General features: G+C 34.2%; 1 protein-coding gene across 16 annotated transcripts in view; it reads left to right on the plus strand.

The window, feature by feature from the left end:
* Positions 1-14,441, plus strand: part of LOC108408187 (protein FRA10AC1) — a 61,736-nt gene that overhangs the window by 13,464 nt on the left and 33,831 nt on the right. For 8 of the 16 annotated variants that reach the window (XR_012133123.1, XM_073240679.1, XM_073240682.1 and 5 more), the window contains 4 exons: positions 136-181; positions 3,020-3,133; positions 4,306-4,348; positions 6,167-6,285. Coding sequence is in view for 15 of the 16 variants with exons in the window: in XM_073240679.1 (XP_073096780.1) it covers positions 136-181; positions 3,020-3,133; positions 4,306-4,348; positions 6,167-6,285 (322 nt within the window). In the remaining variant the exon portion in view is untranslated. Of the gene's footprint in view, positions 1-135; positions 182-3,019; positions 3,134-4,305; positions 4,349-6,166; positions 6,286-9,610; positions 9,691-14,441 lie in introns of those variants that run through there. The other 8 variants (XM_073240683.1, XM_037015629.2, XM_037015630.2 and 5 more) reach the window with 6 other exon arrangements.

The raw sequence follows: 14,441 nt of genomic DNA on the forward strand, positions 1-14,441 counted from the left end.
AGCTATGATGGGAATTAGGTTTACATTTTAGGTCGGTAAATGTCATTATGTCAATTGGCTCCATGTTTAGATTTATATACAATTTAAATAATGTTTAAATTTACTCTAGCATAAATGTAATATGTTTCTTGTCAGTTTGGATTTAGGTGGCGAATAGAAAAAGAAGTAATTTCAGGAAAAGGTAATTTTTAAAAAATTTACTTTTTAATAGGATAAGTTTATTTTCTTATATTGAATTGAAGTCATTGGGTAAGATTATTGCTAATGTATACAACAAATGATCATCTACAAAAGTAAAATTGGAGAGGGTGTATTCATGATACATTATTACTAGCAAAGTCAAATATGATGCCTTAGTGATTTTTACCTTTAGAATTTTTGCTTTTAAAACATTCAGTTGAGAATAAGTAAAAATGCTTAAAGAGTTAAAGATTTCTTAACAAGGAAACTATGGATGAATACTTGAGTTTTTCTCTTTATCAATTTTTTGGGATAATATGTTGGTATTACTGTATTCCAGTCAAATTCACATTTTGAAAGTAAATATTAAGTATTAGTTTGAACCTAATAGAAATTTTAAATGGGCTAGTTCCAATTTGGGGGAGTCACTGAGATTGAGCCCAAATATTTAGTATTAGAGGAAAAGACCAAATATTTGGTAGGCAATTAGTCAGTAAATGCCTTTTCCATACTTTCTTGTAATGTAATCATAAAATTTTTCTGAAAATTTAATAACTCTATACTGTTTCATGTTGTAATGTTAGCTCATTATTGATAATTGTATTTTTAAGTTTTAATGCTTCTGAAAACTTAGGGGTATTTAGGAGATAATTTTAAACTAGTAACCTAAAAAATATTTTAAACTGAAACAAAGGGTACACTTTCTAATGATTAAATGTTTATGCCATTAGTGTGGCTCATACACATCTTCCATAAATTGGATGTCTCTGTCAGTGTGAAATTAGATATGCAGTAAAACAAAATTAAACAATAGGAATTTTTTTTCTTTGGATAATACAGAATCAGTCCTGAAAGTGCTGTAGAGGAGAAGGAAAAAGAATAAAATTTAAAGCTATTTTAAGCTTTTTTAGGATCACATTTTAGTTTTTTTGTGTTTTTACCTAAAACAGCGATAAATTTTGAAATGTCTATCACAGTTTAAAAATTTTGTACTTTTATTGAATGGAAACTTCAGGTGATGATAAGTAATGCTCCATTAAAAAAACTGATGGACATTCTTTAAACTCATATAACTAAAAAAGATTAGTTGGGAAGGGAGAGAGAAAGCCATTACTATACTTTATACTGTATAATTTTGTTGCTGTTTTAACAATAACACCATTACTAAACATGTACAGATTTAATGAAGTATTCATTTGGAATGATTAAAAAAGACAATTTAGAAGAGTTATCAGGCTTTTGACTGATAATTTTCGAAATCCATTTTGATATGTTCTGTTTTATAAAAAGTTCAGGTTCTTGGTGGAGATTACTGAAATATAAATTCTTTTTGTTGGTTTGTATAAATAAATCTTGTCTTTTTCTGTCAAAGTTAATACTTGTTGAGTAGTTTTTTTTTTCCTCTTGGATCATTAGTATTAGCCCTTTTTTTAAAATTCTTTTCTTTTGGTATCATTAATCTACAATTACATGAGGAACATTATGTTTACTAGACTCCCCCCTTCACCAAGTCCCCTCCATACCTCATTACAGTCACTGTCCATCAGCATAGTAAGATGCTGCAGAATCACTACTTGTCTTCTCTGTGTTGCACAGCCCTCCCGGTGCCCCCACCCCCACATTATACATGCTAATTGCAATCCCCCTTTCTTTTCCCCCCCTCCTTACCCCTCCCTTCCCACCCATCCTCCCCAGTCCCTTTTCCTTTGGTAACTGTTAGTCCATTCTCAGGTTCTGTGGTTCTGCTGCTGTTTTGTTACTTCAGTTTTTGCTTTGTTTTTATGCTCCACAGATAAGTGAAATCATTTGGTACTTGTCTTTCTCCACCTGGCTTATTTCACTGAGCATAATACCCTCTAGCTCCATCCATGTTGTTGCAAATGGTAGGATTTGTTTTCTCCTTATGGCTGAATAATATTCCATTGTGTATATGTACCACATCTTCTTTATCCATTCATCCACTGATGGACACTTAGGTTGCTTCCATTTCTTGGCTATTGTAAATAGTGCTCCGATAAACATAGGGGTGCATCTGTCTTTTTCAAACTGGGCTGCTGCATTCTTAGGGTGAATTCCTAGAAGTGGAATTCCTGGGTCAAATGGTATTTCTATTTTGAGCTTTTTGAGGAACCTCCATACTGCTTTCCACAATGGTTGAACTAATTTATATTCCCACCAGCAGTGTAGGAGGGTTCCCCATTAGACCTTTTTCGCAGAAGGTTTTAATATATGATTAACATAGGTAATTTGTTGATTTTTAATGTCAGTGACTTTAAGATTTAGAGCATCAGGTTTGAGTACTTAGTCTACTTCATCTCGGAGTGCTAGTGCTAGCATTTTAAAATGTGCTTTAAATGCCATTTTATGCTGGTACTTGAAGTAGATACCATTATGTTATACTTAAAAATTTCAATTTTAATATTATTAAATATTGAAAAATCTTCATTCAAGTATAAGTGCATGTACTTTGGGAAATAGGTATTTTTTTTTAGGTTATTAATGAGTATATTCTTTTTAGTACTCCCATTTCCCAAAGTGTAAGATTCCCTAACAGGGAGTCCCTAATACTCTGTATCTAAATATAAACAGTAGATCTGTCTATCAAGTAAGAATTCTGTGCTGATTTTCTTTTTTGAATAGTTCGTTCAGCTCTTGGATATGATACTCGTACACACATTGGGTGAGCATATTATAATCATTGTGGTCAGTTGTTTCTTTAATGCTGACAAAATAAAAGTAAGAATTTATGTATGGTAAGAGTAAATTTCAGAGATAATATGAAGTTGTGTAGATAAATATTGTCACCAACTATCATTGCTAATATTCCCCTTTTTTGCAGGCCAGTTTTTCTGTGGAAATAAATGTTGTGATAAAAAAGAAGGCTTAAAGAGTTGGGAAGTTAACTTTGGTTATATCGAGCATGGTGAAAAGAGAAATGCACTTGTTAAATTAAGTAAGTTGACTTTAGGTAGGGTATGATTGACTTCATCAAAATTTTTCTAATTAGATTAAAAAATATATAGGCTAATTTAAGATGCAATTGAAGAATTTCAGTGTATCTTTATTAAAGTGCTCTTATTTTCTCAGAGCTTCCCAAAGTCAAAGTCACAAAGAACTTTTGAGCCTAAAATTTTTATATTCTTGGCATTATGGTGTTATTTAGGTGAAACGGTTTTAATATTTGCCAAATATAAACTGGTAACATATAAGACCTCCTCCTATTGACTTGAGAACGTCACCAATGCAGAGTGAAATGCAAAGGTATCAGAAAAGATAACATAAAATCTCACAGCAGGTGATTGTCATATTGTTAATAGCATGGATAATAAAACATATACTCTTACTGCATTGATAAAGAAAAATTTTAGGAGCATAATTTTTCTTGATAATGAGTATTAAAAGCTTAGGGCTATGCCCTGGAATACAGCAGTTTCTCTTACTGTGCATGTTTTAGAAGCTGTTGTCCTTTTTTTTTCCCCCCTGAGCTAGTCTTACAAGTCACCTTCTCTCCAAATTAACAGCCTTCCCTGGGTCCTAACAAAATGTGCCCTCAGAATTTTCTGTGTACCCCAGATAGAAGTCAAGAATTACCATATATATATATATATATATATATATGCCACTTAACATACTCTGATCCAGACTGGTTTCTGAGTTCTTTCTGGAAGTGCTCATGAGGAAAAGTCAACTAGTATGAACTGAAATTAAGGCAAAAGAAGAGGCCACAATTTTGGAACTTTCTGAAAAGCTCTTTTTCATTTGAAAACTCTTAGAACGCTCCAGAGGAAATGACTCTACCCACACTATTTATTAAATATCTTTGATGTGAGATACACATTAATACTGCCTATGGAACAGAGTTTGCTTTTAGAATAAATTGATAGCACATTTTTGTAAAATAATGTTAGGATATTTTCAGTTCCTCAAGCATTCTAATACTATTTTTATTTTAGATATGCATTTTTTAGGTGGAGAGAATCAGATTGTTTTTCTTCAGATTATTTGTTTCCCCTCTTAGAGTAAAGGAATAAAAGGAAAAATGAGAATTTATGATATTAAAAGTTAGACTAGCAGTTCATTTATTCAAATTCAGTGATTCAGCAGTGTCACTTTTTTTTTTTTTAGGATTATGCCAAGAATGTTCTTTAAAATTAAATTTTCATCACAGGTAATATTATCTTTTAAAATGCTATTACTGTTTAGCAGTCTTTGACCTAGTCACTTACCTGCACCAGATGGCTAAAGGAATTGTTGGTTTAACTAACCACTTGAGTGGTTGACTATATATAGCATATCCAGCATAACTGTATGACCACATAAGCCAGGGAACTGGAAGTTCACCTACTTGCTCTAGCCAAGCACTTTGAAATGTGAAGGCCTGTGCCGGGTGGTAGGTAGATGCTAGAATTTTTATTTTGGAGTCATTCAGATGCCAGTATATTCTTAGGAACTATATTGGAAAAGCAGATCTTCATAGAGTGATTTTTATGTCTCATTTAAATAGTGTTTTAATTGGAGTTTGTCTTTCTTAACAAAGGATTATATGCCTGTATACTCATTTCTGGTGTTAAAATCAGGCTTCTATTGAATGAGCTAGAATTCATCTTCCATAATGGGTGGTGTAGGAGTATTAGTGTTCTGCAACGTGCAGTATGTATAAGATCATGAGCTTTGAAATCAGAGAAATAAAAAATGGGCGTTTCTTTTAGCTAGTTCACTTACTAGTTGTCTTCTTGGGCAAGCTACTTCACCTCTTTTAAGGTTCAATTTCATCATCTCTAAAAATGAGGATGCTCAAGTTATTGTGGGGATTAAGTAAAAGCACATGAATAGTGTTTGACACAGTGCCTGGCATGTGTTAAGACTTAGTGGAGTCTCTGGCACTGAGGATATTTAGACAAAATCTGTGTGACCTGCCATTTTTGTGGTGGTCTTGTTTCACATCCTGATAACAGTTGAATGTCTAACAGTAAGATTCTGTAACTTTATAAAATGTGTATATTAGAATAGTCATTTTAAAACCAGCTGTTATAAATACCTTATCTAGTATTTTAGCTATTAAAATAAATACTAAGTAATTAATAATTTTTAAGTTCTCAAATTAGCAGAATATTATTGATAACTTGAATAGCCTGAACCTTCATTTCCTTTCTCCATCAGTGATACTGAAAGATGCCAGAGATGTTTTTGACCTTACCTTCCAAGCTTCATTTCAAAATTGAAATGATTCTTATGAGGCAAAAAGTGTTACTATCTTAAATAATATTACAGTATTTGATATAAGCACCTTAATTTGGAAAATCTGATAAGCAGATTTCTTGAAGCTAATCCTCTGTTGACTTTTCATTCTTTCTTAGTCCCAGGTTTCAGCATTATCACTTTTTCCTATTTACTATTTCTTTTTTTAACCAGTTTAAAATCAATTGCTTGCCAAATTTGGGATTAACAAACCTTGTAAGCCTGACCTAGAAGAGATAAAGCTGGAACAGTAAAAGGATAAGTGGTCTAAAGAAGACATGAGTTAACAATAAGCCCTTCCATCCTCCTCCTGTTACACCTTTGCTTTATTCCTTTATTCCTGAGAGAAGAACGTTCTACTGACCTTGTAGTTTGAAACTGTAAATTGGTTTCTCGTGTCTTTTTCAAAGTGTAGCGGGAAAAGGGGTTTGTTTTTGTAATTTTCTTTTAAATGGTAGAATACGAAAAGGAGGAAATGATTAAAACTGATTTATTTATATTTAGTAATGTTTATATACAGAAATTATAAAAAATAATTCTTTGTCTCAGAGTGTTCAGGCTTCATTTCATTATCTTTATAGAATTATCTTAATACACTAACCTAAAGTATTTAGACTTGTTCCTTATCTAAATTGTATTTTTAGAATAAGTAATTTAACTGATTCAATGTTTTTGCTCATTGGTTTTTATTTTTTGTAAAGGTCAGTTGAAAAAAACTAACTTAAATTTTATATTGTTCAACATCAAGGAGAAAAGAAGTCAAGTCAAAAAAAAGAAAGGATAAAACCAAAAAAGACTGTGAAGAGTCATCACATAAAAAGCCCAGATTATCTTCTGCAGAAGAGAGCTCTAAGAAAAAAGATAAAGGTAAAAGGAATTAAGATATGACAGCTACTCACATTTCTGAACATGAAGTGTAATCTGCTATGTGTCTCAAATCTAGAATTTAATTGGTGAATGCACTTAGAATTCTGTCTTATAGTAGTTGATACTGGTTGGAGAATTTAGAATGAATTCACAGTAACTTACAGGGTGTTAGAGAATGAAATCGTTTTGATTCATTTTTGGCAGATAGTACAATATTGCAAACAGCATTCTAATTCCTTGCTTTATCAAAGGCTTGTTACTTTGAGAAGTCACTGAACGTCTTGAGTTTTACTTGCCTCATGTAGGTAGGGGTGATGTGAATTCCTGGTCTCTGTACTGCTTAAACTTATTGTAGAGAATAAAATAAGGATGTAAAAGGCACTTTGAACACTGTGAAATAGTAAATAAATAGACAAATTGGCTCTAATTTAGGTAGAGTGAACCAGACTTAAATTGGGTAGGTAATGGTACCTTGAGTTAGATTCAGGTCAGTGTTAACATAATTCTTGGACAGGAGAGGGCTCCCTTGCTCCAGCTATGAAGATCATTAGATATGTTACATACTTATGTGCCTTTTTTTCTTGTGTATCATGAAATATTCAAGCATATAGTATCACCAAGTTTTAGACTTGGCAAAATTGGTAGATAGTGAGAGGAAAATGCTATTATTCTATTTATTCTATTGTTCGTTGAGAAATGGCATTTGAAGCAGAATGCCATTTTGTCTGTATATTAATCATTTGTTAATTCCAAAATAAATTTTAATTAAATGTGAAAATCTCATTTGAGTTTTAAAACAATTTTTATTTATACTAGTGCTAGTAAAATATTTAATATATCATATTTGAGAATTTTGTTGCATTCATTGTTGTATTATATACCATTGCTACATTCATATCATAGTAATGATACTGTGCTAATTGCTGTATATTCCAAATTAAAGAACTAATCCCTCCTTGTAAAAGCTTATCAGTACCCTCAAAACAGATAATTAGGTCGCTGGTTACTTGGGATAAGCGGTGGCACTGGACCCCTCAGATTATACAGGTATATGTATGTGACTTCCTTAGTTCCATATTTCAGTAGATGACACCTCTGTCAACCTAAAAACTAATATCAGAAATCTGGGAATTAGCCTTGACGCCTCTTCTTTTCTCTTACTTTTTAAAAATTTATCATTAAACCCCCAGTGTATAAAGTTCTCTCCACCCTAGATCAGACTACCGTGTTTTCTTATCTAGGTATTGCTGTGTTTCCCTTACTAGTTCTGCTACTGTTTTGTCATCTCAACCCATCCTCCCTTTAATCCATTCTCCATAAAACAGTGATTTCCAGTTGCTCTTAGAATACAGCCAGAATCTGGGCAGAACCTAAAAGCTATATGACCTGGCAGACAAGGCTTGTCTTTCACCACCCTCTACCTCAGCTTTACACTCCACCCATGTGGCCTTCCAGTTTCCAGAAAATGCCAAACACTTTTCCATTTAGGGACTACATAGATGATGCTTCTTCGCTTCCTAACCCCACCAGTCCCATCCTAACTTACCTTTCAGGTCTAAGTTTAAATACCACTTCCTCAGGGATCGTTTCTGACTCCATCCCTGACCATGAATCTAAATTAAGACTCCCATTTATAATGCTATCACAGCCCTGGAACTTTGCCTTCATCACACACACGATAATTACATAAAAGCCTAAGGAGGGCAGAAATTCTGTATGCTGTGTTTGTTCCTGTATCCCCACTGCCCTACTAGCACATATTAGGCATAAATAATAAAGAATGAGAAAATGAAAGACTTTGAAGATTGTTTCAGGGCAACTTCAGGGATAGAAAACCAAAGCAGAGTGGAATTGAGACATCTCTTTCTTAATTTATTTTTATTCAGAGCACCTTTATAGCAAAGAGTACAGGATATAGTTCTTTTTCCTACCTGTATGGTAGAAAGCAGAAAATGACAACATTTTAGTAAACTTTTGGGAAAACTGTGTACAACTCTTTAATATCTTCTTATCTGGGATATCTGGAACTAGTATGATCTTGATGTGATAGTTTCTTGCCAGACCACCTTAATTGGGCGCACACTTGAATGGTAATTAGTAATGCTTAATATCTTAGCTGCTCTTAGACTATGGTTACTCCTCCTTAAAACAATCTACGTTCTGGATTTCCTTCGTATATTTCTGGCCTCTCCTCAGCCTCTTTTAAAGACTATCAGTCAAAAGACTTCCTGCTCAGATGGACAGTGACTGTAAAGGGGTATGTGGGGGGGACTTGGTGAAGGGGGGAGCCTGGTAAACATAATGTTCTTCATGTAATTGTAGATTAATGATACCAAAATAAAATAAAATAAACAGAAAGAAAAAAAAAAAGACTTCCTGCTCAGTCTTAACCCTTAGGTGTTGGAGTTGCTCAGGAATCTTAAAAACTTCTTTTCTTTCTCTATCTTCTCCTTGTGTGATCCCATTATTCCAAGAGCTTCAGTTTACTATCCTACAAATGTTAAATAAGTAGATGAATGGATAGAGAATGTAAGAAAAAAGATCAATAGCTTGACTTTGGGGACCAGTCTGCTTCAGAAGGTATGAGCAGAACAAGGTACTTAGGTGGACTGTGTTGGCAGAATGTTCAAGGTCTTACCTCTTCCACCACCACTTCATCCATAAGCTCAGTTCTTTGGAAGGCCTTTCCTGATACCCTTCAGCCACTCCTCCATACAAGGTTAGTTCCCTGTTAACACAATCCAGTAGCACCATGCACTTACCCTTTAGAAATACCATCACCTGTGGAATAATTTATTTATTTTCTATTAAAGAAGGGACTGTGTGATTTGTTTAATTCTTAATTCTTTATTTTCAATTCCTAAGCACAGTGCTTTCTCCACATCATAGGCATTCAGTAAATGTTAGGTAAGTGGGTGATTTAGTGAAGTCAAAGCAGTCTCTCATCTCTCAGTGTTTAAAGAAACATCAGAGGTCTGCCCTGGAATCATGATCAAAAAGAAATTCTGTGTTTTTCTTCTTTCAAAGTGTGGTTCTCTGGCTTTGTCATCACTTGGAACTTGGTAGAAATGCACAACCTCCAAACCTCCCAGAGCCCCTGAATTACAGTTTCATTTTAAGTTCCTAGGAGGATTTCATATGCACAGTAATGTTTGAGATGTGCTGCTGTGTGTCATGTATTTGTTCTCCTTCTTCAGGGAAAAGGAACCCACTGCTCTCCAAAATACTCCTTTACATTTCAGATGGTTGTTGGTTTTGCTACCAGGTTCTTTTAACATTAACCCAAACCTACAACTTCTTCTCTTTTTTCTGATTATGTCCTTAGGCCCCCAGAGTAAGCCTAACTTCCTAACCTGTAGTCATTTGGAAGCAGGTATGTTCATCATATAACAGAGATGACGATGGAGAGGAATATGTTTTTTTTGCTACCAGAAGCTTAGCTATGTATTTATTCACTCTCTGTGGCTAGGAAATGAGGAGTGAAGAGACAGTACCATGAAACAGCTGCTGGCAGTCCAGGCCTTGGCTTTCTTGGGAGTCTTTACCCTGCAGTTCTCCCATGCTCGGCATCTGGCCTGAAAGAGGCCATTCGTGAGAGAGCTATGGCTTATGAGACTGCCTCTCCAGGGAAGTTGGAGGAACTGTTACCCTTTGTTATCTGTCCTTTTTTGATTTAGAAACCTTCAGAAATATTTCCCCTGAAATCTTATTGCAGGAAACTCCGTATAATGATGTTTTTTAAAAACCAAGTTAATAGATCTTAAGTATGTTTCTTTTTGTTTCCCTCACTGGATAGCCATTGTAGAACTAAAAAAATGTTTTTTTTATGTCTTAATTTATGTGATTTTTCACTTTCTGAGAATTCATTCTTACCTGTATTTGACCTTTGAAAAAGTATTTTGAAAAATGAGGATTAATTTGTCAATTGCTTTCAGATGTTGAATATCTCCACAGATAAAATACTAGTTATATTGCACCTAATTAATGCCTATGATGTAGAGAAAGCACTGTGCTTTTTTTTTCTAAGCAACATAATACTTTTTTTTAACAAGTATTCATTTTTTTTATTATTACAGTATTATTGATATACAATCTTATGCAGGTCTTACATGAGCAACATTGTGGTTATTACATTCACCCATATTATCAAGTCCCCCTCTACATACCCCATTACAGTCCCTGTCCATCAGTGTAGTAAGATGCTATAGAGTCATTACTTGTCCTCTCTGTGCTATACTGCCTTCCCCATGCCCCTGCTACACTATGTGTACTAACCATAATGCCCCTTAATCCCCTTCTCCCTCCCCTCTGCCTGCCCTCCCACTTCCTTTCTCTTTGGTAACCACTAGTCCCTTCTTGGAGTCTGTGAGTCTGCTGCTGTTTTGTTCCTTCAGTTTTGCTTTGTTGTTACACTCCACAAATGAGTGAAATCACTTGGTGCTTGTCTTTCTCTGCCTGTCTTATTTCACTGAGCATAATACCCTCTAGCTCCATCCATGTTGTTACAAATGGTAGGATTTGTTTTCTTTTTATGGCTGAATAATATTCCATTGTGTATATGTACCACATCTTCTTTATCCATTCATCTACTGATGGACACTTAGGGTGCTTCCATATCTTGGTTATTGTAAATAGTGCTGCAAGTATTCATTATTTTTTAAGCTTTGTGCTAGGTATTCTAAGCTACACAAGGGCATACACTACCCCTGTCTAAAAGAAGCTAACATTTTAATTAGGGAGGTAAGTCTAAGGAATGTGAAAGATTAGAAGACAGGGAAGTGCTTTTTTCTAAGACTACAAACTAGACAATTGGAAAGAATTTTAGTTAGAGCTGCAGTTGTTGCACCAATGCAAAATCATTCTTAACAACATTGTTTTCATCCTCAAAGAAATCAGAAAACTCTATAAATAGTGAGTATATCTTTAATAAAAGCATATAGATTCATATTATTTGCAACTAGAATTTCCCATGAATTGTAACTTGCTCTGATGTCAATTCTTTTTTGGTTTTGTACTATGTGAGAAAATCACAGAAAAAAGACCAAAAGTGTATGATTTCATCCCCAATTTAGAACATTTAAGAGTTTCTTATTTTAAGTATAAAAGGGCATAAAAATATTTTTTCAGTAAATACAATAGATACACATTTCAATTTCACATTATGGAAAATGAATAAAGAAACATATGGCTAAGGTCAGGATGGAAAAAGAATTGGGTAAGTGGATTAAGAAATATTGCTTATATTACATGAGACTGAATTTTCTCTGTCATTTGGTGATTGTGGTTGATCAAATTAAGCATGTGCCTTGTGTATACATAATGTTGGCAGCCTGTTGCTACTGGTTTGTTTTTTAATAACTATGATTTTCACCAGATTGGATCAAATTAGATTGGATTTCATTGAATATTTTATGTAAATTTTATGATTTTCCCCCATAGTAGTACAAAAATATTTACAATAACTCACAAAAATATGCACAATAAAATAAGACTTTTAAAGGTAAAATTAGAATAATGAAAAAATAGAATAGCAAAGTAAAGCTGGAGATAAAATTAATATGGACAAATGTTTACTAAAAAGTCCTGCATAAATTACAAAGGTAGATCACAGATTTGTCACTCTTCTTCCAAACAGCCAAACCAAAGAAGGAAACCACTAATAGAATGCTTAATCATACCCATAGAATAATAAGCAGTGAGTTCAGTTTTTTCCAGCCACAATTTTGACAGCAGATTCTCCTGTGGGCTCATAAAATGGGGCACCCATTTCTGATAGAACAAGCAGTAGCCTCATATCTCAACAGTAATACAACATTAAATTTCTTTTAAAGTCTTGCTGTAGGCTGAGGGCCTAACCAAACATAGTTGAATAGCGTATCTAATTCATAGATTTTTTATAGAAATTTATAGACTTATTTTATAGAAATTCAGAAACAGAGACTTCTAGGCTTACTTGGAAATTTATACATCTAATAATTAAGATACTTTTCTGATTTTAAAGTAGTATATATTTACTGTGACAAATTCAGGAAAAAAAGTAGTGATAACTCCAAATTCCACCATTCAAATATAAACATTATTAATATTTTACAGTAATTCTTGAGGATTTTTAAGTGTTCAATATTTAGAAATTTTACATCCAGAAAAATGGAAATTTTAAGGTATTTACTGCTTGATAATTTGTTTTTACTAAGATATCACTGATATATACTCTTATGAAGGTTTCACATGAAAAACACTGTGGTTACTACATTCACCTATATTATCAAGTCCCCCCCATACCCCATTTGAAGTCATTGTCCATCAGCTTAGTAAGATGCCGCAGGGTCACAACTTGTTTTCTCTATGCTACACTGTCTTCCCCATGACCCCCCAACACACACCATGTGTACCAATCAATACCCCTCAATCCCCTTCTCCCTCCCTTCCCACCCCTCCCCTTTGGTAACAGCTAGTCCCCCCTTGGAGTCTGTGAGGCTGCTGCTGTTTTGTTCCTTCAGTTTTGCTTTGTTGTTATACTCCACAAATGAATGAAATCATTGGTACTTGTCTTTCTCTGAGCATAATACCCTCTAGCTCCATTCAGCTTGTTGCAAATGGTAGGATTTGTTTTCTTCTTATGGCTGAATAATATTCCATTGTGTATATGTACCACATCTTCTTTATCCATTCATCCACTGATGGACACTTAGGTTGCTTCCATATCTTGGCTATTGTAAATAGTGCTGTAATAAACATAGGGGTGCATATGTTTTTGAATCTGAGATCTTGTTTCCTTTGGATAAATACCTAGGAGTGGAATTCCTGGGTCAAGTGGTACTTCTCTTTTTAGTGTTTTGAGGAACTTCCATATTGCTTCCCACAATGGTTGAACTAATTTACATTCCTGCCAGCAGTGTAGTATAGAAGGGTTCCCCTTTCTCTGCATCCTTGCCAGCATTTGTTGGTGCTTGTCTTTTAGATGGTGGCCATACTAACTGGTGTGAGGTGATATCTCATTGTGGTTTTAATTTACATTTCCCTGATAATTAGTGATGAGGAGCATCTTTTCATGTGCCTGTTAGCCATCTGAATTTCTTCTTTGGAAAATTGTCCGTTCATATCCTCCGCCCATTTTTTTATTGGGTGATTTGCTTTTTGGGTGTTGAGGTATGTGAGTTCTTTATATATTTTGGATGTTAATCCCTTGTTGGATTTTGTTGTTTACGAATATATTCTTCCATACTGTAGGATGCCTTTTTGTTCTGCTGATAGTGTCCTTTGCTGTACAGAAGCTTCTTAGTTTGATGTAGTCCCACTTGTTCATTTTTGCTTTTGTTTCCCTTGCTCAAGCAGATGTGTTCATGAAAAAGTTTCTTATGTTTATATTCAAGAGAATTTTGCCTATGTTTTCTTCTAAGAGTTTTATGGTTTCATGACTTACATTCAGGTCTTTGATCCATACACTTATGTGTATGGAGTTAGACAATAATCCAGTTTCATTCTCTTGCATTTAGCTGTCAGGTTTTGCCAACACCAGTTGGTGAAGAGGCTGTTATTTCCCCATTGTATATCCATGGCTCCTTTATCGTATATTAATTGACCATATATGTTTGGTTTGTATCTGGGCTCTCTATTCTGTTCCATTGACCTGCGTTCTTGTGCCAGTACCAAATTGTCTTGATTACTGTGGCTTTGTATTAGAGCTTGAAGTCGGGGAGTGTAATCCTCCAACTTTATTCTTCTTTCTCAGGATTGCTTTGGCTATTCGGGGTCTTTTGTGGTTCCATATGAATTTTAGAACTATTTACTCTAGTTCATTGAAGAATGCCATTGGTATTTGGATAGGGATTGCATTGAATCTGTATATTGCTTTAGGCAAGATGTGGCCATTTTGACAGTATTAATTCTTCCTATCCATGAGCATGGGATGTATTTCCTTTTATTGGTATCTTCTTTAATTTCTCTCAAGAGTATTTTATAGTTTTTAGGGTATACGTCTTTCACCTCCTTGCTTAGGTTTACTCCTAGGTATTTTATTCTTTTTGATGCAATTTTGAATGGAATTGTTTTCCTAATTTCTCTTTCTCCTAGTTCATCATTAGTGTATACGAATGCAACAGATTTCTGTGTATTAATTTTGTATCCTGCAACCTTGCTGAATTCAGCTATTTGTT

This window comes from Manis javanica, chromosome 7 (genome assembly GCF_040802235.1).
Source record: "Manis javanica isolate MJ-LG chromosome 7, MJ_LKY, whole genome shotgun sequence".
Lineage (NCBI taxonomy): Eukaryota > Metazoa > Chordata > Mammalia > Pholidota > Manidae > Manis > Manis javanica.